The sequence below is a fragment of the Typha angustifolia genome, chromosome 4 (assembly GCF_048772165.1).
Source record: "Typha angustifolia cultivar Huaian chromosome 4, ASM4877216v1, whole genome shotgun sequence".
Classification (NCBI taxonomy): domain Eukaryota; kingdom Viridiplantae; phylum Streptophyta; class Magnoliopsida; order Poales; family Typhaceae; genus Typha; species Typha angustifolia.
The window spans coordinates 8,392,194-8,415,101 of NC_133242.1; the positions used below are offsets into that span (position 1 = coordinate 8,392,194).

General features: G+C 43.2%; 1 protein-coding gene and 1 long non-coding RNA gene across 2 annotated transcripts; both read right to left on the minus strand.

Annotated features, from left to right (window-relative positions):
* Positions 1–13,127: 13,127 nt before the first annotated feature.
* On the minus strand, positions 13,128–16,564 carry LOC140759414 (uncharacterized). Its single transcript, XM_073095971.1, has one exon. It carries the CDS (start codon positions 15,990–15,992, stop codon positions 13,332–13,334), a length of 2,661 nt encoding a protein of 886 aa, XP_072952072.1. The 5' UTR covers positions 15,993–16,564; the 3' UTR covers positions 13,128–13,331.
* Positions 16,565–19,969: 3,405 nt separating this feature from the next.
* On the minus strand, positions 19,970–20,950 carry LOC140759288 (uncharacterized). Its single transcript, XR_012104215.1, has 3 exons — positions 20,702–20,950; positions 20,542–20,626; positions 19,970–20,451 (listed from the first exon to the last, which is right to left on the minus strand). It is a non-coding gene; the product is annotated as an uncharacterized lncRNA (long non-coding RNA).
* Positions 20,951–22,908: the final 1,958 nt, after the last annotated feature.

The window sequence follows — 22,908 nt, forward strand, 5'->3', positions numbered from 1 at the left end:
CTCCATTACACCTTGCTGTTCAGCCACGCCCTCATCTTTAGCTACAATCTCATCCTCAGCTTCCTCCAATCCATCTATTAGCATCACCGATTGTATCAGTTTGGCACAGCGATGTCTAGGTACAAACTTCTCGTCGCAACAAAAGCAAAGGCCTTTGGCTCTTCGCTCCTCCACTTGAGTAGGTGTGAGTGCTCAATCCGGACCTCTAGGTACGTACTTCACATCATGAGAGGGCCTCAAGGGCACTCGAGGAGGCACAATTATAGCAGCAGCTCTTGGTATGCTAGCTATCTCGGCTTGTCTAGTTCTATTTGATGTGCATCCTCATTGCTCAATGCTTTTCTTCCATTAGCACCGCATCCTCAAAGGCCTCCTTTAAGGTTCTAGGCTTTAAATCCCTCACGTCAGCTTATATGTCTCCCCGCAGCCCCGAGATGAAAGTGCTGCGAACTTGTTGATCGGTCCAAGCAGGTTGGCAGTAACTACTTATTCTCTCAAATTCTTCTTAATATACTCCAACCATGGTCCTTTGTACGGTCTTTTAGAGGAGAGCATCGAAGTCTTCATACTCCAAATCACCGAGTGATATCGGTGCAGAAATTGGCCCACCTTTCGATCGTATCACGTGCATTAGCTGCCCGAAACCACTGAAGTGCCGCATCTTCAAGGTGGAAACTCGCAAGTGTCATCTTATGCTCTTCCATTGTACCTTGGTATGTAAAAAATTGTTCCGCTCTATACAGCCAATCGACTGGGTCGCCACCTTTGTACTTCAAAAAGTCGAGACGCACGGATTGCCCATGGATACCATTGTCTCAATCTGGATCATATCCGAGCCCTTGTCTAACCTAAGGAGGATGCATCATGAATGGTTGATGATCCCTACTTCAATTTATGTTAACCCGACGTGGTTTCAGTTCGTCTTGCTTCGCCCAAAGATTTAGACCTCCAAGATGATCGCCATTTAGGTTTGCCCGACGGACAGGCTCACCCACAAATTGGCCTGGCGGAGCCGCGCTTGCTGGTCTCTACCCAAAGGGTTGTGGCAGCAGGTGTTCTTGCCTGTGAAGGTTCTGAACCGATGGCGGCGGGTTCATCATGGTAGATTTGTGTCGAGGGGTTCTTGTCATCCGTATTTCCCACATCATCTCCATCATCATTTGATTATTGATGGCCATCTATTCGGAGAGTGATCCGATCATAGCTTGAACACTAGGATCTTCCATATTCAGATTTAGTTGGGCGGTTGATAGGTTATAGAATGATTCCTTCAAGATCTAAATTTATTGTAGTAAGCAGTTTGCGCAACTGAGTGAAAATATTCATCAAATATTCTCCCATAGTTGTAAAATTACAAAACTAAGTGAGATCGATCCATAGCTCCCTGATGTAGATGCGAAGGACCTTGTTTGTTGAAGAACCGATGTAGCCTCCAAAAAATCTCCTTGAATAATCTTCTTCCCCCCCCCCCCCCTAGAGTTAGGGTTTCACAATCCTTATATATGATCTTCAAGATAGAGCCAAATCTGAGTCTTATCCGTACTCACGAGAATCCAATAAATTGCAAACTTCATAGGTGCATTCGAACGTGACCCGGGTGCGTTCGAACAGCCTGACTTAATCTTAGGTGCGTTCGAACAGGCCCAAGTGCATTCTAACGTGACAGCTTGAATTCTTCAGGTTGCATTCGAACGCGTTTGTGAACGCTGCTCTCGGTCTGTGTGAACACAGTACCCGTGTTCGAACGCGTTTGTGAACGCGGCTCTCTGTCTGTGTGAACGCAGTGCCCGCGTTCGAACACGTTTGTGAATGCGGCTCTCTGTCTGTGTGAACGTAGTGCCCGCGTTCGAACGCGTTTGTGAACGCAGCTCTCTGTCTGTGTGAACGCAGATTTCGCGTTCGAATGCATTTGTGAACGCGGTGTGAATGCGATGGCTTTTCTCCAATGATCTTGCAATTTTTCACACCAGAGATATTCTAGACTTGTGTAAAGCTCATATACATGAAAAAATACACTTAGAATATTTTGTACAAAATTACCAACAAATAAAAAACCTAACACATTCAAACGCGGTCAGGCACATTCGAACATCACATTCGAATGCCTGCATCGCATTCGCACATTTAGAGAACACCTTTTGTGCGTTCGAACGCGATCAAGCGCATTCGAACACGATCGGCGGAAATCTTCTAGAATTTAGGTTAATAATTATATTTTGGCTTGTTGGCTAGCCTTTATAAAGGTGTGGATGGCAGCCAAATTCATTATGCTATTGGATTATTGATTTCTTGTCTCCTACCAAGGCAAACGGCGGACTATAGCATGGAGATTGTGCCTGAGGCTGCACCGACAAATGTGAAGCCATATCAGTATCCACATGTGCGAAAGGAAGTTATCTCCAAGATGGTAGCTGAGATGTTGGAGCAACGCCTCATACAACTAAGTCATAGCTCTTACTCATCGCCCGTGCTACTAGTGTGAAAGAAGGACAGGATATGGCATTTTTGTGTCGACTATCGGGCATAAAACGCTATCACCGTCAAAGATCGGTATCCCATTTTGGTCATAGAGGAGCTGCTAGACGAGCTTGCAGGGGCGACCATATTCAGCAAACTTGACTTGAGGGCTGGGTTTCATCAAATTAGATATCACCCGGCGGATGTGCACAAGGCTGCATTTCGGACTCCTAACGGGAACTGAGTTCTGGGTGATGCCTTTTGGTCTCACCAATGCTCCAGCTACTTTTTAAGGCCACATGAATGACATTTTTCAGCCTCTACTGTGAAGGTATGTCTTGGTATTCTTTAACGATATTTTGGTGTATAGTAGGACTTAAATAGAGCATTGGCGGCATTTGGAGGATGTGCTGAATTTGTTGAAGCAAAACTAGTTGAATATTAAAAAGTCCAAGTGCCTACGGGGAGTACTACAAGTGGAGTACTTACGGCATGTCATCTCAGCAGAAGGTATAGCGGTGGATCCTCAAAAGGTAGCATGCATGACCACTTGTCCGATCCTTACTACCACCACAGGATTGCGAGGATTCATGGGGCTGATCGGATATTATTGTCGCTTCATTGCCGGGTTTGGCAGTATCATTTCTCGTCTCACTCATTTGCTGAGGAAAGACTCTTTTAAATGGATGGATGAAGCCACTACAGCCTTTGAAAAACTAAAAACAGCAATGATGACGGCATCTCTCCAACAAAGCACCTCAAGTACTACTCAATGCCTCGATTGACTACCTCGGTTTGGCCATCCGTCTTTGGATGGTAGGCTGAATCAAAGTTCAATTGAGTCCCCTGTAATCTAAAAAACTCTATCCAAAATTTGCTCATAAATACATGATTACGATTTGAGATAATTGTGCGCGGCATGCTATGTAACCGAGCAACATGTTTCACAAAAATTTCAGCCACTGACTTAGGCGAAAATGGATGTGATAATGCCGAAAAGTATGCATACTTGCTTAATCTGTTAACCACCACAAAGATAACGGAATAACCACGTACCAACGAAAGACCCTCTATGAAATCCGTAGAAATGTCTTCCCAATCACGATCTAGTATAGGTAAAGGTTGTAGAAATCCGGCCGGTTTCAATGTGGTTGCTTTAGCCCTTTGACAATATTCGCAAGCATGGACAAAACTCTTCACATCCCGCCTCAATCCTGGCCACGTACAACTCTAAGATATCCTCCTATAAGTCCTCATGACCAGCCTCTAGTGTTTGGTGTAAGTGCTCCAATAATTTATGCCGCAATCCATCATTTTTGGGCACCCGAGTGCATCCGCGGTCCAGTAGCAAACCGCCTTGATTCTCCAACTCTGGATGGCGCTCCGGATCATTCATCACCTCTTGTAACAATCTCAAAACATTTGGATTAGATGTACGTGCATACCTCAGCTCATCAAACAAAGAAAAAGTGGTAGAAGAATAGGCTACAAGCTCGGCGGTATCGGGTTGGCGTGATAGTGCATCCGCTGCTCTATTTTCCGTTTCTTTCTTGTATTGAATTTCTTAACCTAGCAATTTTGTGACCCATCACTGCCGTGTCGGAGTGTGAATACACTATCCCATAAAGTATGGAAGGCTCCATTGATCGATTCGAATAATGAATCGGCTATCAATCAAATAAGGCCTCCACTTTATTACCGCATGTAGAATTGCTAACATCTCTCTCTCGTAAGTCGATAATTGCTGAGATTTTTCTGATAAAGCCTTACTAAGAAAGGCTATGAGATGACCTCCCTGCATTAGTACAGCTCCTATGCCAACTCTCTGATACGATTCAGACTTCACAGATGTCGTCTCAAGCATAGATTCACTTTAGGAGTGTCTTTGTTTCTTGCTTTAGTATTTAATTTCCAAGAAATTTAAGTTTTATGTAAGTCGCATTCGAACACGGTGGAGTGAGTTCGAACGTGGTTGTGACCATGGGTGAAGAGTGTGTATTGTGCGTTCGAACACCCTATGAATGCCTGCATCGTGTTCGCAAATCCAGAGAGGCGCATTCGATCGCGCATTCGAACGCCTGTATCGCGTTTGCAAATCCAGAGAGAAGCGAACTCGGTGCATTCGAACACAATCGGGTGCGTTCGAATGCGGTCGGCGAAAATTGTATTGTTAGGGTTAATTTTGAGTTATGGTTAGCCTCTAAAAGGATGTGGATGGCAACTAAAGTCATTATTGATTATTGAAAATTGAGTTTTCCCTTGCCTCCTTCGCTTTTCTTGCTCCCATTCTCTCAATCCCCGGTGACGCCGCTTCTAACCTCCCTCGACCGGCCAATCAACCTAGACCCTTAGGGGTGGTCCTCTCCTCCCCCTTCTTCCAATCTAATCCATCACTTGCCCTAACCCTTCCATCAACCATAACCGTTCCACCACCACTTTTCACCGGTGCCAACCCATTAACGCCGGTCCTCCACCATTACCTAGGATCTCGTGCTTCCATCTACGGATCCTAAACAGATCCCCAACTCTGATGATATCTCAAGATCCCCAACTCTGATTTGTTTGACACTTAATTCGTTGGAAATCTATTTTCCGGGGCTACAACATATCAAAATTTCACGTCGATCCGACGGTGGCATTTTTTGGGATATATTTACAAAGTTCCGTGCCAGAATTAGTCTAGATCTGAGAATCGGAAGAGATTGAATCTTAGCCTAAATGGGAGATCATATCAAGCTTGGTATCAGAGCTACCGTTCCTCAGACAAGTGCTTCCTATGACAACCACCAAAGCCATGGCTGCACGACGAGATGATGAAGAAGAGATTCTCCCAATAGAGGAGGGGGAAACGGTTGCGGGGACTTCTACCCGTGGAACCGCCCGATCTAATCGGAATACGGAAGAACCTAGCGTTCAAGCCGTGTTGGGGTCTCTTTCCGAGCAAATGGCCATCAACAACTAGATGAAAATGGAGATGATGTGGGAACTACGGGCGACAAGGGAAGCAATGGCGAACGGGAACGCACCATCGATCCCACGACGCGAGTCCACCCCCTTGAACCCACCGCCACCAGTTCAACCTTTGCAACCACAAGAGTCGTTGCTGCCACCACCTTATGGACAGAGGCAAGCAAGGATGGTTACACCAGGTCCAGTTGCAGGTGAACCCATCCGACGAGCGAACCACTATGGAGTCCACCTTGGAGATCAAGATCCGTGGGCGGGTCAATACGATCTGGAACCATGGCGAGTTAATCAAAACCGAAGGAGGGATTATCAACCCTTCATGGTGCACCCGTTTAGACAAGGATTTGGACATGATCCAGAATGAGACAACGGTATCCGTGGACAAGTCGTGCGTCTCAAATTCCCCAAGTTCAAATGTGGCGATCTGATCGATTGGTTGTATAGGGTGGAGCAATTCTTTGCATACCAAGGTACGGTGGAAGAATACAAGGTGACGCTTGTGAGCTGGACCTTGAGGATGCAGCGCTTCATTGGTTTCGAGCAGCCAATGTCATTGAGGCTATCGAGACTTGGGCTAAATTTTGTGTTGATATCACATGGCGATTTGGAGCGTCGGGGTATGAAGACTTTCATGCTCTTCTCTCAAAGACAGTACAAAAGACTACGGTTGGGGCATACCAAGAAGAATTTGAGAGGATTAGTAGCCGATGTCATCCACCATGTACGGATCAGCAACTTCGCAGCACCTTCATCTCTAGGCTGCGAAGTGACATACAAGCCGATGTGAGGGCTTTAAGGCCTAAAACCTTAAAGGAGGCCTTCGAAGATGCGATACTTATGGAAGATAAACATAGGGCCATGAAGTTACACCTGAAACAGAGTTGGACGAGCCAAGGTAGCCGCAATCAAGCTCAACCAACCATACCGGTGGGAAATATTACTGGAGTACCGAGAACCACTGTTGCGATGGTGCCTTCTCGAGCAACCATGAAGCCATCCCAAGATGTGAAGTATGCACCTAGAGGTCCAGGACGATCACTCACACCTACTCAAGTGGAGGAACGAAGGGCCAAGGGCCTATGCTTTCGTTGTGATGAGAAGTTTGTGTCCGGGCATCGCTGCGCTAAACCAATGGGAATGGTGATGCTAATCGATGGATTGGAGGAGGCTGAGGATGAGTTTGCAGCTGAAAATGTAGGTGTGGCTAGACATCAAAGAGAAGAAGCTAAGGAGCAACCCGTGGAGGATATGATAGCCGAAATCTCTCTCCACGCCTATTTGGGGACAGTTGCGCCAAAGACCTTACGGGTGAACGGTGTAATCAAGAAAACCACAGTGAGAATTTTGATTGACATCGGGTCCACCCACAACTTCATTGACAAGAGGCTCCTTAGGAAGATTGGGCTTGAGTCGGAACCCACAGAAGGGTTTGACGTGATGATTGGAGATGGCACCACCTTGCGAGCGGATTTTATTTGTGGAGGTGTGAAATTGAAGGTGCAAGGCCAAACTTTCACATTGGATCTTTATCCATTGGCCTGGCGAGGAGTCGACATCATTTTGGGGACTCAATGGCTTCAAAGCTTGGGGCCCGTAACATTTGATTTCTCAAACCTCACTCTGACATTTCAAAGGAATGGTCGAAAAGTGCTGCTGGATGGAAATCAACCGTGGCAAAGGCCAACATTGCAACCATTTGTGGGCTTTCCTAGTGCAAAGGACCGAGCTCTACTATTGCAAATGGCTGTTGCTGAACCAGAACATCCATCACCAAGGAAAATAGCCGCTGACATGCAAGAGCTGCAGCAGGAGTTCCAGGATCTCTTCGAGGAACCCCGAGGACTGCCGCCGACCCGTCAGCACGACCATCGCATCCAAATCATTCTAGAGGCTGAACCAGCAAATGTACGGCCCTATCGGTACCCGCATGTCTAGAAGGAAGAGATCAGTAAATTGGTGGAGGAAATGCTCAAGCAAGGGATTATTCAACCAAGTAGAAGTGCCTACTCGTCGTTGGTGCTACTGGTTCGGAAGAAAGACGGGAGTTGGCGGTTTTGCGTCGACTACCGAGCCTTGAATACAATTACTATCCAGGACCAGTATCCAATACCGATGATCGAGGAGTTGCTGGATGAGCTCACAGGGTCGGCCTACTTTAGCAAACTTGACTTAAGGGCGGGATACCATCAAATCCGAGTCGACCCTGAAGTTATGCACAAAACGGCGTTTCAAACTCACAATGGCCACTATGAGTTCCGAGTCATGCTGTTTGGACTCACCAATGCACCAACCACCTCCCAAGGGCTGATGAATGACCTTTTCCGCCCACTCTTGCGTTGGTACGTGCTCATCATCTTTGACAATATTCTAGTGTATAGCAGGAATTGGAGTGAGCGCTTGCGGCATGTGCCTGTATTAAATATCTTGCGACAAAACCAGTTAAAAGTCAAGATAAGCAAGTGTCTTTGGGGAGAGCCACGAGTGGAGTACTTGGGGCATATAATCTCTACAAAAGGAGTGAAAGCTGATCTAAGCAAGATCAAGAATATGGTGGATTGGCCGATTCCTACTAATCAGCGGGAATTGAGGGGATTCCTTAGGTTGACGGGGTACTACCGGCGATTCGTTGCCAACTATGACAAAATTGCTGCCCCACTAACCTCCTTACTCAGAAAAGGTGGGTTTCAATGGACGAGCAAAGCAACGGAGGCCTTTGAAGCCTTGAAGACAGCTATGTCTACAGCTCCGGTTCTAGCACTACCGAATGTTGGCAAGCCCTTTGTGGTGGAGTGCGACGCTTCAGGTGAGGGCATTGGAGCAGTTTTGATGCAAGAGGGCAGACCCGTGGCATATATGAGCAAAGCATTGTCAAATCAGTCACGATAGCTATCCACCTATGAGCGCAAAATGCTAGCGATTCTACACGGTCCCAACGGTTTACTATCCGCACAGACCAGCGTAGCTTACCCTACTTCATGGAGCAACGTGTGCACACCCTAGCCCAACAACGGTGGGTCACAAAACTCCTTGGGTATGATTACGAATTAGTCTACAAAAAGGGGATTGAGAATCGAGCGGCCGATGCTCTTTCGCGCCAACCGGACACAAATGAGCATGCCTCTTTTTCAGCATCAGCATTTCCTATATCTTCAGATATGTGGGGAACCAATGCAGAAGAACATACCAAAGAGGAACTTGAGTCGGAGTTCAAAAATTGCTTCCCAAATTTCAAACCTTGAGGACAAGGTTGCGGAAGCGTGATGGATTGATACAATTCGGACTTCACCGATGTCGTCTCAAGCATAGATTCACTTTAGGAGTGTCTTTGTTTCTTGCTTTAGTATTAATTTATAAGAAAAATAAGTTTTATGTAAGTCGCGTTCGAACGCGGTGGAGTGAGTTCGAACGCGGTTGTGAACGTGGTTGTGAACATGGGTGAAGAGGGTGCATTGTGCGTTCGAACGCACTATGAACGCTTGCATCGCGTTTGCAAATCTAGAGAGGCGCGTTCGATCGCACCCGGTCGGCGAAAATTGTATTGTTAGGGTTAATTTTGAGTTGTGGTTAGCCTCTAAAAGGATGTGGATGGCAACCAAAGTCATTATTGATTATTGAGAATTGAGTTTTGCCTTGCCTCCTTTGTTTTCTTCGCTTCTGTTCTCTCAATCCCCGCCAACGCCGCTTCTAACCTCCCTCGACTGGCCAATTACCCTAGACCCTTAGGGGTGGCCCTCTCCTCCCCCTTCTTCCAATCTAATCCATCACTTGCCCTAACCCTTCCATCAACCATAACCCTTCCACCACCAGCTTTCACCGGTGCCAACCCATTAACACCGGTCCTCCACCATCCACCATTACCTAGGATCTCGTGCCTCCATCCACGGATGCTAAACAGACCATCCTGATGTTTGTCCACTAAACGGATAATATCTCGAGATCCCCAACTTAGATTCTCCTGAAACTTGATTCGTTGGAAAGCTCTTTTTCGGGGCTACAACATACCAAAATTTCATGTCGATCCGACAACGGAATTTTTTGGGATCTATTTACAAAGTTTCGTGCCAGAATCAGTCCAGATCTGAGAATCAGAAGAGATCGAACCTTAGCCTAAAGGGGAGATCGTATCACTCTTGACGCATCACATTCCACAATGAACTCTTTGGTGAAGTCCGATAGCATAAAATGGGTGCTGTCGTCATTGCTGTTTTTCATTTTTCAAAGGCTGTAGTGGCTACATCCATCCATCTAAAAGAGTCCTTCAACAAAGAAGTGAGAGGAGCAGTAATCTTGCCATACCCGGCGATGAAGCGGCGATAATATCCGATCAGCCCCAAAAATCCTCACAATTCTGTGATGGTAGTAGGAATAGGCTAAGCGGTTATGCATACAACTTTTTGAGGATCCGCCGCTACACCTTCCGCTGAGATGATGTAGCCTAAATACTCCACTTGTGGTACTCTCCATAGGATCTTGGACTTCTTAATCTTCAGCTAGTTTTGCTTCAATAAATTTAGCACATCCTCCAAATGCCACCAATGCTCCAATTTAGTCCTACTATACATCAAAATGTCGTGAAAGAATATCAAAACATACCATCGCAGTAGAGGCCGAAAAATATTATTCATGAGGCCTTGAAAATTGTAGCAGGAGCATTGGTAAGTCCAAAGAACATCACCCGGAACTCGTAATGCCCGTCAGGAGTCCGAAATGCAGTTTTGTTCACGTCCGCTGGGTGAACTCTAATTTGATGGTACCCGGCCCTCAAATCAAGCTTGCTGAATATGGTCACCCCTACAAGCTCGTCCAACAGCTCCTCTATGATCGGAATGGGATGCCAGTCCTTGATGGTAATAGCGTTTAGTGCTCGATAGTCAACACAAAAATACCATGTTCGTCCTTCTTTCGCACCAATAGCACGGGCGATGAGTAAGAGCTATGACTTAGTTGAATGAGGCATAGCTCTAACATCTCGGCTACCATCTTTAAGATAACTTCTTTTTGCACATGTGGATACCAATATGGCCTCACATTGCCGGTGCAGCCCTGGGCATAATCTCTATGCGATGGTCCGCCATTCTCTTTAGTGGCAACTCTTTTGGTTCCTCAAATAGTCCAACAAATTTGTCTAATAAATTAGACAACTCGATGGTAGTATATGGACTCATTTGAGACTCGTCTCTTGCTGGTCCTAACTGAAGAAGATATGCCGAATCACTCACACATGGCAACCCCACCATTAGTTGCATCGCAAGAATCGGCGAAGATCGAACACTATCACAGAAATCAATGGAGATCGAACGCACATCTTTGTTTCCTTGCTTAAATTTCATCAACATGCTCTAGAAATCAAAAGTGATGAGTCCCAAGCTTTGTAACTATTGTATGCCTAGGACAATATCCGCTCCTCGTAGTGCCAATAAATATAAGTCCATAATGATGTCATGTCCTTGCACCCGTATACCGACCCGGCGACACAAGCTCTCCGCCTTAAGCTTTGCGCCGTTTCCAATAGCAACGTCAAACACCATGGTTAGTTCAGCATCCAAGCCCAATCTCCTCACTAACCTCTCATCAAGAAACTTGTGTGTACTCTCAGAATCGATGAGGATGTGCACACAATGCTTTCTAATGAGTTCGTATACCTGTAACATCCTCGACGCAGAAGTACCCGAATATGTATGCATCGATATTTCAGCTCAGATATTTTCCTCTGCGCCCTCCTCAACGACCTCCCCATGGACCTCTAAATTGCCATCTGGTTCGAGGAAGATATTATCTGATACCAATGATAAGGCTACGGAACGATATCTTCAAAATATGGATTTGTTGTAGGAAGTAGTCTACTTAACTAAGGGAAAATATTTACCAAATAGTCTCTCATAGTCATAAAATTACAAAACTAAGTAGAATCGATCTATAACTCCCTGATCTATGATTTTCGTATTTACGCCTTTTGAAGATTTGAACTACAACTAGGACAAAACTATGATATATTGCTGATGGTGGTGGTGGTTATGAGTGGAGTGAATGTTAGAGTTATGGATGGTAATGGAGATGAGGGTGGATGGTGGATGTCGTTAAAGATAAAGACAAAGGGGAAGAAGTGGTCAAGATCCCAAAGAAGAAGGAGGACTGAATAGACGAGGGAGATTAGAAGTTAGGAGAGACCTTGCCAATGGTAGAGGTGGTAGGTTGGTAAAGAGGGAGAAGGGAGATTAGGGTAGAGAGAATAGAGAGAAGATAAAAGGCAAAAAATCAATATTCCAATAGCATAATGAATTTGGCTACTATCCACACTTTTACATAGGCTAGCCAACAAGCCCTAATAACAATAACTAACCCTAATCCTAGTGGAATACCGTCGATCGCGTTTGAATGCGCCTAATCGCATTTGAATACACAAAAGACGTTCTATGTAAGTGCAAACACGATGTAGGAGATCGAACGCGGTGTTTGAACGCACTCGACCGTGTTCAAACACATATTTTGCATTCTCTATTTTTGTGAACTAATGCAAGCGTTCGCAAGGGTGTTTGAACACGACCCCTTTCGCATTCGAACATGACCTACATGAATTATACTTTAATGAAAATAAATAACTAATATAATAAGAAAAGATCCTAACTAAATGTATCAACCTACCATATCTACCGTTGGCAAGGTCTCTTCTAACTTCTAATCTCCCTCGTTTGTTGAGTCCTCCCTCTTTCTTGAGATTTCAGCCACTTCCTTCTCTTCGTCTTTTTCTCTTAATAACATCATCCATCCACCCTCATCTCCCTTATCATTCATAACCCTAACATCCACTCCACCCATCACCACCACTATCATCTGCAATATATCGTGTTTTTGCCCTAGTTGCAATTCGAATCTACAAAGGGCGTAAGTATGAAGAGGATGGATAGAGAGAGTCTAGAAAGAAGATAGGAAGCAGTAGTCTTATCCCCTAGACACTTTTATCAAATTAGGATATATTATATATTATGTATATGCATGTTTTGACTTTCAGCATGATTATATAACTTTATTTAGAGATGATTTCAATCAAGTATATTTTATCATAGATTTAATTAGGTTAATCTGGGATATGAATACATTGGTGATATGTAGAGATGATTGTGCTGTTATGATTTTATACCGAGATGATCTCTAGCATGAGTGTGCATGTGATAGACTAGCAAAAGTATACACATGTTAGATACTGTTACGATCCTTCCTCGGCTATAGGCTCTGATACCAGATTGTTACGAACCCTCTTTTGGTGCTATGGCTCTGATTCAAGATTTATACGATCTTGCACGGAACTTTGAGATCAGATCCCGAAATATCCCGCCGTTGGATCGCTGTGAAATTTTGATATGTTGTAGGCCCGGAAAAGAGCTTTCCAACAGATCTAGTTTCAGGCGAATCGGAGATGGATACTCTGTTTTGGATTCCGTGGATGAAGGCACGAAATCCTAGGTAATGGTGGATTGTGGAGGGCCGGTGTTGATGGGGTGGCACCGGTGTAAAAGTGATGGTGGAAGGGTTATGGATGATGGAAAGGTTAGGGATAGCGATGGATAAATTGGAAGAAGGGGGAGAAGAGGGCCACTCCTAAGGGACTAGGGTGATTGGCCTGTCGAGGGAGATTAGAAGCGGCGTTGCCGGGGAGATTGAGGGAACGAGAGCGAAGAAGATGAAGGAGGCAAGGCAAACTCAATTCTCAATAATCAATCATAATTTTGGTTGCCCTACACATACTTTTATAGGCTAACCAACAACTCAATCTTATCCTAAAACTCAATCTTATCCTAAAACTCAATCTTATCCTAAAACTCAATCTTATCCTAAGGTAAATCCAAACTCGAGACGATGTCGGTGAAGTCCGAATCGTATCAATCCACCACGCTTCCGCAACCTTGTCCTCAAGGTTTGAAATTTGGGAAGCGATCCATGATGTCTGCCTCTAGCTCCCATGTAGACTCGTCAGTAGGTTTGCCCAACCACTCAATCAGCACTTCAGTCTCTAATCTGGATCCTTGGCGTCTTCTCCTACGACTTAGGACTCGAACCGGCTCAGTGGAGCCATCTTCCTCCATTGGTTCGGGTAAGGTCGAACCCACTACATGGTTAGGCCCGATCTGGGCCTTCAATGCCGAGACATGGAAGACGGGATGTATCCTGGTTCCTTCAGGTAGGTCCAATCGGTAAGCTACTGGACCGATTCGTTGTAGCACTCGGTACGGACCATAGTACTTGTATCCCAACTTTTGGTTCAAAATTGGCCTCAATGTGGATTGTCGATACGGTTGAGCTCGAACGAACACCAATTGATCCACCTCAAATTCTCGCTCGCGTCGGCCTTTGTCATGCGTTTGCTTCATGCGGTTTTGTGCTGTGGCTAGGTGAGTCTTGAGCCGTCTCAATGTTTCATCTCGATCAGCAAGCTCCAAGTCAAGCTCAGTCCTATCCGTCGCCGCGAGTCTATCGTAGGCACGCAAGACAGGGGGAGTGCGCCCATAAACCGCCTCAAATGGGGTCATGCCAATGCTTGAGTGATGAGCGGTATTGTATGACCACTCAGCCCAGGGAAGAAATTTGACCCAATCCTTTGGTCGATCCGCCACAAAGCATCGCAAGTATTGCTCTAGTCCACGATTCACCACCTCGGTTTGGCCATCCGTCTCGGGGTGATAAGCTGAACTAAGATTGATTTGAGTCCCTTGCAATCTGAAGAACTCGGACCAAAACTCACTTATGAAGATGCGATCCCGGTCTGACACGATTGTCCTAGGCATCCCATGCAAGCGTGCCACTTCCCGAACAAAAATTTCAGCAACCCTTTTTGCTGAAAACGGGTGAGACAATGTTATGAAATGTGCATACTTGCTCAGTCTATCCACCACAACAAACACCACCGATTGTCCTCGAACTTCCGGCAGCCCCTCGATGAAGTCCATGGAGATATCCTCCCAAATACGCTCTGGTATCGGTAGTGGTTGCAGTAGCCCGCTAGGCTTGAATGCCTCCGATTTGGCTCGTTGGCAGATTTGACATTCACGCACATACTTCTTCACGTCCGTCTTCATCCCAGTCCAAGTACAGTTTTGGGCCAGCCGCTTGTAAGTACGTAATACCCCTTCATGACCTGCTATAGGAGTATCATGGAAGTGTGCCATCAATAGCCTCCGTAGCTCTTCGTTTCGGGGTACCTTGATTCGCCCGTGCTCTAGTACTAACCCATTGCGCTCCTCGTGCTCGGGGTTGCTTGAGGGGTTCGCTCTCAACTCCTCCATGAGTCGGACCAGATCACTATCCTCTGCACTGGCTCTTCGTAGATCTGAAAAGAAAGGAAAAGTGGGTGCCGAGAAAGAAGCGAGCTCCCTTTCTTTTGAAAGTTCAAGCAGCGGTTTACTTCCATCCAACAACACTCTCTGATCATCTCTCCAAAAGGTCAATGTGAGGCTTATAAAATCAAAGGTCACGGGCCCCAAGCTCCGAAGCCATTGGGTCCCCAAAACAATATCGGCACCTTGCAAGGCCAACGGATAAAGATCCAATGTGAAAGTTTGGCCTTGCACCTTCAATTCTGCACCTCCACAAATAAAATCTGCTCGCAAAGTGGTGCCATCTCCAATAGTCACATCGAACCCCTCCGTGGGTTCCGACTCGAGCCCAATCTTCCTAGGGAGCCTCTTGTCAATGAAGTTGTGGGTGGACCCAGTGTCAATCAAGATTCTTACTGTGGTCTTCTTGACTACTCCGTTCACCCGCAATGTCTTTGGTGCAGCTGTCCCCGAATAGGCGTGGAGGGAGATTTTGGCCATCGTGTCCTCCGCGTGATGTTGCTCCTCAACTTCTTCTCCTCGATGTCCAGCCACATCTGCACTTTCAGCTGCCACGGGTGGAAGATCGTGGCCTTCTCCTTTGAGTGGTAGCTTGGCAGGGAGCTGCAACGTCATCGCTGGTGATGAAGCTGTCGTGGTCGACTGTCGATTGACCGAGGAGAATGGTAGAAGATCGCTGGAGGCCATATGCGATTTCTTCTTAGTTGCCGACTCACTATGGTTGCAAAGGGAGCTAGTGAAAGGCGGCCCAAGTGTCGAAATTCGCGATTTCGGATCATCTCCTTCACCACTGATGAGGATTCCTGATGAGGGATATCCAGCGACCAGGTGTGGGGTAGCCAGCACTTCGCGGTTTGTCGACGAGGTCTCCGGTGCATGGGAAGATGTGGAGGTTCCGAGGGCTGCTACAATGGTTGAGGATCTCATTGTAGCCGGTGGCAGTTCGTTGCGGCTGACCATGGGTCGAGGTGTAGAATCTCGATCTTGCCGGATAGCCGAACTTTCCCCTATTTTTGTGATGAACGGGGAGACCGTGGAGGATGTTGGGTATGTTGTGGAGGGTTCCCAATGCTGTCTTGTGATTGCCTTGCTTGTTGAAAAAGGTTTCGTCCATGCCCGTATTTCCTGCATCATCTCCATTATTATTTGCTTGTTGATGGCAATCTGTTTGGAAATAGACCCCAACATGGATAGAATGCTAGGTTCTTCCGTATTCCTATTAGATCGAGTGATCGTCATTGGAAGCGCTTGTCCGAGGAACGGTGGCTCTGATACCAGATTGATACGATCCTTCCTCGGCTATAGGCTCTGATACCAGATTGTTACGAACCCTCTTTTGGTGCTATGGCTCTGATTCAAGATTTATACGATCTTGCACGGAACTTTGAGATCAGATCCCGAAATATCCCGCCGTTGGATCGCTGTGAAATTTTGATATGTTGTAGGCCCGGAAAAGAGCTTTCCAACAGATCTAGTTTCAGGCGAATCGGAGATGGGGATCTCGAAATATCGTTAGTTTAGTGGACGAACGTCAGGATACTCTGTTTTGGATTCCGTGGATGAAGGCACGAAATCCTAGGTAATGGTGGATTGTGGAGGGCCGGTGTTGATGGGGTGGCACCGGTGTAAAAGTGATGGTGGAAGGGTTATGGATGATGGAAAGGTTAGGGATAGCGATGGATAAATTGGAAGAAGGGGGAGAAGAGGGCCACTCCTAAGGGACTAGGGTGATTGGCCTGTCGAGGGAGATTAGAAGCGGCGTTGCCGGGGAGATTGAGGGAACGAGAGCGAAGAAGATGAAGGAGGCAAGGCAAACTCAATTCTCAATAATCAATCATAATTTTGGTTGCCCTACACATACTTTTATAGGCTAACCAACAACTCAATCTTATCCTAAAACTCAATCTTATCCTAAAACTCAATCTTATCCTAAAACTCAATCTTATCCTAAGGTAAATCCAAACTCGAGACGATGTCGGTGAAGTCCGAATCGTATCAGATACATGGTTGGAGTCTACATTACATCATTTTTCTCTTGGCTTCTTTACCACCTAAATTCTTGAGTTGCATGATCTATTGTAGTATTGGATATATGCATATGATCTATTATGTATAGGAAATTATGAAAACACTTGTGTATGTGATATGATGGCTGAAACTGTATCTGGTCCAGTCTGGTACTGGACATACTCTTAGCGTATGGTAGAGTATGGTGATAGCTGACGATTATACTCTTAGCGTATGATAGGGTACAACTATCATTGATATACCCTTAGGCGTATGGCCGGGTATGATTATTTTCTTCTAAGATATCCTTAGCGTTTGGTAGGGTATGATTTATCTATAGAGATACTCTTAGCATATGACAGCGTATGCTTAGCATATGACAGGGTATGCTCTAAGCTTGTGGCATGATGAGTATCGAGTTTGGGGTTGGGTATCGTAGTCCAGCATGATTGATGATATTCAGAGTTGAGACGGATGATTGTGATAGTGAGAGATATGTGGATTATATATGGCTCTAATATATACGATTATCTGGTAGTTGGTATGCATCATGCATCATCATTGATGTGACTAGTATCATTGGATCGTGATTGTTATACATCATATATTGTTACATTCGGTGATGTTATATTGTAATTTCATCATGAGATATTTTTAGTTGAAGATATAATATGCTCATTTATTTTATTTATATATATGTCATCGATAATACATATATACATGCTCATACATGGCATCATACTTCTTTCTGATTCATATTATCTAGTGCATGATTTACTCTCTGTTTAGCTTCACTAATTCGGGGTAAAGTCTATTCACTGAGCCTTTAGCTTATTACTCTCTTTGTTTTCTCCTTTCCAAAAACCCAGGTGAATGAGTGGAGCAGGATACTTCCTTAGAGGTCTTGTCAGTAGGTGAAGAGTAGAGTGTGGTTAGTGTTATACGCTAGATGAGTTATCTTATCTGATATATTAGTGGACATCCTCCAAAGTGTGTCTTTATTCTTGTCTTATATTCTAACAGGTGACTTTATACTTGTATAATTATGTATATACCACTGTTGTGTATATATAGTTATGAAAAGCTCTTGATGATGTGTTGTGGCTTGTGTGGGGCCCAAGTTGGGTTATCTGTATACTGTTGATAGTTAGACTTAAGTTATTCTTAGTTTAGATATTGTAAATAAAATTGTGATGTTGATATAGGTTTATTTGATTGTTAGTAACTAATCAAATGGTTAGGTGCCATGTACGTGTCGTGTGGGCTCGTGCCATGCATATGTTTAGGGTTTGGGTGTTACAGCCACCCCTAAACTAAACCAGTCTTCCTTATCTTTTCACATTATTCCTTCGTTTAGTCATAGATAGAGTCCGAATTTGGAGAAATTTTGAATACGAAAGTTGTATATCTTGAGTTGCCAATTTTATCTAGTATAGTTTCATAATATTTAGATATTTGACAAATATTTTTCCAAAATTGCACAAAACTGAATATAGCTAATTAAATAAAATTATAGCATAATAAGATTCTAGCTAAATTATTTAAGCAAATAAGATGAATAGACTCAATCCATTAAGCTCAATGTTCTCTTGATGTGATCTGATCTAATTCAGTTTGTATTACGTCCACCCTCCATTACAGATCTATAAGTCCATCTCTAGTCCCTATACCCGAGATCATCTCCACCTATCACCAACACCACTATCGAAACTTTGCCAATATTAGACTTGGATACGATTTGAATCAGAGAAGGGAATGAATATATAAAAACATAGATCAGGAGTATAAAGGATAAGCCCATCAAGTTTCAAAATTTTCCAGTGTCAGACAAATATTTGGCGAAGCAAATTGCATTCATGCAACCCCATCTGACCTACCCTCTGAGATCGAGTCATATTAGAAGGCCCGCAACAAGAAGTCTTCAAACATTTAGACACATCCTTGTTGTTTGCCATGGCTGATGTTGAGTACCTTTGTATAAACCTCTCTTCTTGCTGCCATACCGCATCCCCTTTGTCATGCTCTTTGATGACGATCTTGTCAAATGGTTGGACCGCCTTGCATAATCATCATTAGATATCCTAGCTCCTTTTGCTAGGCCATTTCTGTCTTGGTCAACAAATGTAACATTGCCTCCACGGTGAAGCCATGGCTCTGAGCCTTGGTATCTAGGAGCCCGTTTGGTTTAAGTTTAGGGAGAGTCTCTGAACTAGTTCAGGAACCTCTAATCTAGTTCAATAACCAAATATTTTTTTATCTGTTTTTTTTATATTTAACCAAGTTTGCTCAAAAAAAAATTAAAACTAAAAAATAAGACCAACTGATTAAGTTTAGAATTTAGCTACAAACCAAACAAGCCCAGGGAGGTCTCTAAGAGAGTGGGTCTTTGCCGTTATTAGCTGTTCTCAGATTGCCAAATGCATGCTTACGCTGTATTGGCTGTGGACTCTAACCATAATTGAAAACTTTTGTCTCTCATGCAGGAATCCAAATACAGGGCAACTAAGCTACCATCCCTCATGATCTGCTGCACGAGTAGAAGTAACAACCGCCAAGCTCACTCCTTGGCTGGACTATCTTTCCAGCACCACTCTTGTAAGTCTTGGTTGGACCTACCCTCAGTGTGTGACCTTAACCTGGATTAAACTCTTAATGGAGAAGTCTAAGGATCTATATATATATATATATATATATATATATATCCAAAGTCCAATGTACTGTGATTAATATACAACAGTAATACGTCATTACTTTTTTCCTATAAATGTTTTAATTGACATTTGTTCTGGGCTATCACAAAGCGCTATAGTTTGGTATTTGATTCAATTTCTGAAGTTTCAACTTAAGTTATCATATGTACATAGTATCTAAACATAGGCTAGATTACACGTATGCTTCTTGAACGATTACTCAATATTACTAATACCTTTTGAACTAAAATATCTGACACGATAATCCTTTAAACTATTGAAAATCTCATAGACAGTTAAGCCATTGGTGGAAATAATTTTACTAAATTTCTCCATGTATTTATATATGAATACGTGGGAGACTCTTATTGGTTGATAAACTCAATATTTCAGAGGGTCCTCATATCCAATTTTTTTAGTTTAGGAGGTATAAATAATACTGAGTCATAATTTAAGAGGTATAGGTATTATTTTGTTGTAAACATAATAACCTCTCTCTATTAATTGGACAACAATGTCTAACTGTGCAGTGTGATAGTGCTGATTGTTAGCTTGATATGCATCGGGAGAATAAACATATAATTTATCGAAACGAAGAACATTTGTCGTTTTCCTTACTTTATCGACCCGTGCTTCTTTCCTTTTCGTTTTTCTCGTGACTAAAATTGGCTGAACTGAAAATTTCTAAGGTGTTTCTCGTTTGAGAAAATAGAAGTTCCCAAGGTTCCCATCCAGAAAGAAACAAGTCTACAACGATATGAAAAAGAGAAATCGCAAGAAATCATCAACAGGCGAAGCGCAAATCTTAGCAGCTGCTAAATCATATTCCTCAGAGCAATTGTTGTACAAGAACTTCACATTTGCATCCCTTCTCTCCCAATTCAAACTGCCCATCATCATCATCATCATCTACTCACTCACTTGAGGAGTACCTTTCAGTCCAATATTTCTCAATCTCCTCGGCTGTTCTTCCAGGGATCCTTCCAGCAATCAGAGTCCACCTGCTTCAGAAAGTACCAGTTAAGACAAAGGCAGCAAGTTAAGAACCACTCACTCCCTTTCTTTTATCCCTTTACAAATCATGCATATACCTTTCTCCCAGCAAATTAAACATCCTAGCAATGAGCGTCTGCTCGTCCTCCGTAAACTCCAGCTTCGAATCTTGACTACTTTCTTCTGTGATGCAATTCCTTATGCATCAACGACAAATAGGAAACAAAGAAACAAAGGATATGAATTGAAAATGGGTACCTGTGGAATCCGTAGAAACGTTCTCGGACGAGTTATCTTGGCCACCCATCCTTCAATAAATCCAGGGGAGTCTAAGCAAGAAGATGCCCTTCCAGGACCGGTACTGTAGCTGTCACTGCTTCCTTTCTATGTGTCTACGGGCTTTCCCTAAAAACAAAAAAACAAAAAAGAAAAGAAATCCTTTTTATTAAGAACCTTTAGAAGAGAACTATGGTGGTGTTTGTGGACAAGCACATGGAGGTCTGGAGTCTCTTTAAGTAGCAGTATTATCACAAACAATGAGACTGGGAAGAATGGATGGTGAGACCGAGGAAAGACTAGTGGTTACGAAGGAAGTTTTGTAGTTTGACAGGTCGTTGGAAAGAAATCCCAAGAAGACATTAACTACTAACGACAATAGAACCCCAGGTAATTATCATCTAGAAGGGAGTAAGAGACCCTATGGAAAAAGTACAGTCCTCTGCCCAATCCTATTACATTCATCCAAATTTTAATTTATCCATTTGATTTGTCCTTTATTTTTCTAATAAAAGAACAGGTGAAGTAATTCCTTTATAAAGAAGTTAGTGGAAGATAGGTTATTTGTAATGTACTAAAAGAAGAGTTGAATTAATTAAGGATGCTTTTAAGCAACTATAGTAGACAGTAATATTAAAACTCTCACTTTCCATATATGCACTATGGTCCAACTGCCTACTGCCTATCATGAGCTCAGGGTCAGGATATAGTTATAGTATCTAAGACCCAAATTAGATAATCCAAACTCAGTTTACCCAACGAAGGAAATGAAGTAAATAGAGTACAATTTTCTATTTTAAAGAGGGAGCTGTCAAACTTAATTAAGTCTACCTTACATCTAACAGTTAGAAAGGGGGGAATCTCACTAGAAAATTCCATAAAAATTGGGGTTTCTACGTAATTGGCAATACATTCTTTAAAATATTATTGTTATCAGTAACATTTTTAAAATTTTTAGAATTCTATTTATAATTAGTTTTTAATAGAATATTACAAACTGATTACTACTGATAAAATTAATAAATATACGTGTATATGTATATGACTGAAATGATTTATCAATGATTTGTGTCATTCCATAAAAGAAGGTTTTTTTCGTTGTACCATAATACTAGGTAAAATATTTGAAGCTATCCGGATAAGATCATATCACATCAAAGAAAGATTGGACTTAATAGATTGAGTCTAATTATCTTATTTGGTTATTTGGTTTAGTTAGAGCCATAGTAAATTAGGATTTTATTTAATTACTTAAATTCAACTCTACACAGTTTTAGAAAAATATTCACAGAATATTCTACTAACGTCCGAATAATATCAAACTAGTTGGATAAGATTGCCGACCTTCAAATCTACAACTTTGATATTAATGTCTTCTTCAAAAACAGAATCTATCTATAGCTTAATCCAAGAAGATAAGGAAGATTAGTTTAGTTAAATTTGTTTAGGACTTTTTGATTTAATCTCTATAAATAGCGTCTTATGGCTTGTATGTTATGCATGCTTGGAATTAAAGATTAATTGACTTTTGCCCGAGCATCTCCCTCAACTAGATCGTCGGCCTCTACATCTCCCTCCTCCTCCTTTACCAAGCAACGCCACCTCTTCCGTTGGCATGATCTCGTCTAGCTTCTAATCTCCCTCGACCACCGATCCCCCTAGTCCTATAGAGCAGGCCTACTTTTCCCCCTTTATCTCTTTATCTTAATAGTCTCTACTTTCCATACAATTTTTACCACAGTTATAGGCCAATCATAACCTTCAATTATCTATCGCATCTGCATCCGCAAACCACCACAACCATTATTTATTGCGAAGCCACCTCCATCAACTACTCGGCCTCCACTCCATCATCACCTCTATTCTATACCTAGAAATTTGTGCCTCCACCCACGGATCTCAAATCCTGTGGAGACCTAAATCTCAAAAGCTACGGATTAAATCAAGCCGGTTCGTAACAATATTTGATAGCTTTATAACATGTTAAATAATTTATGCAATAGTAAATAATGTTTTCAGAATCTAAGTACAGTTTTAGTTATGATTAGTTAGAGTTAACATAATAATATTTACGAAATTGCACACTAATTTAGGTCGCAATTATGGTATTTTGGAGAATATAGTAATTATGATATTTAGAAAGTTGCTGGCCAAATAATATAGTCACAAAGATAGGTGTATACAAGTAT

Bases quoted from the DNA above. Each gene is read 5' to 3' on its own strand.
- LOC140759414 (XM_073095971.1), bottom strand. From the start codon at position 15,992: ATGACGATCACTCGATCTAATAGGAATACGGAAGAACCTAGCATTCTA.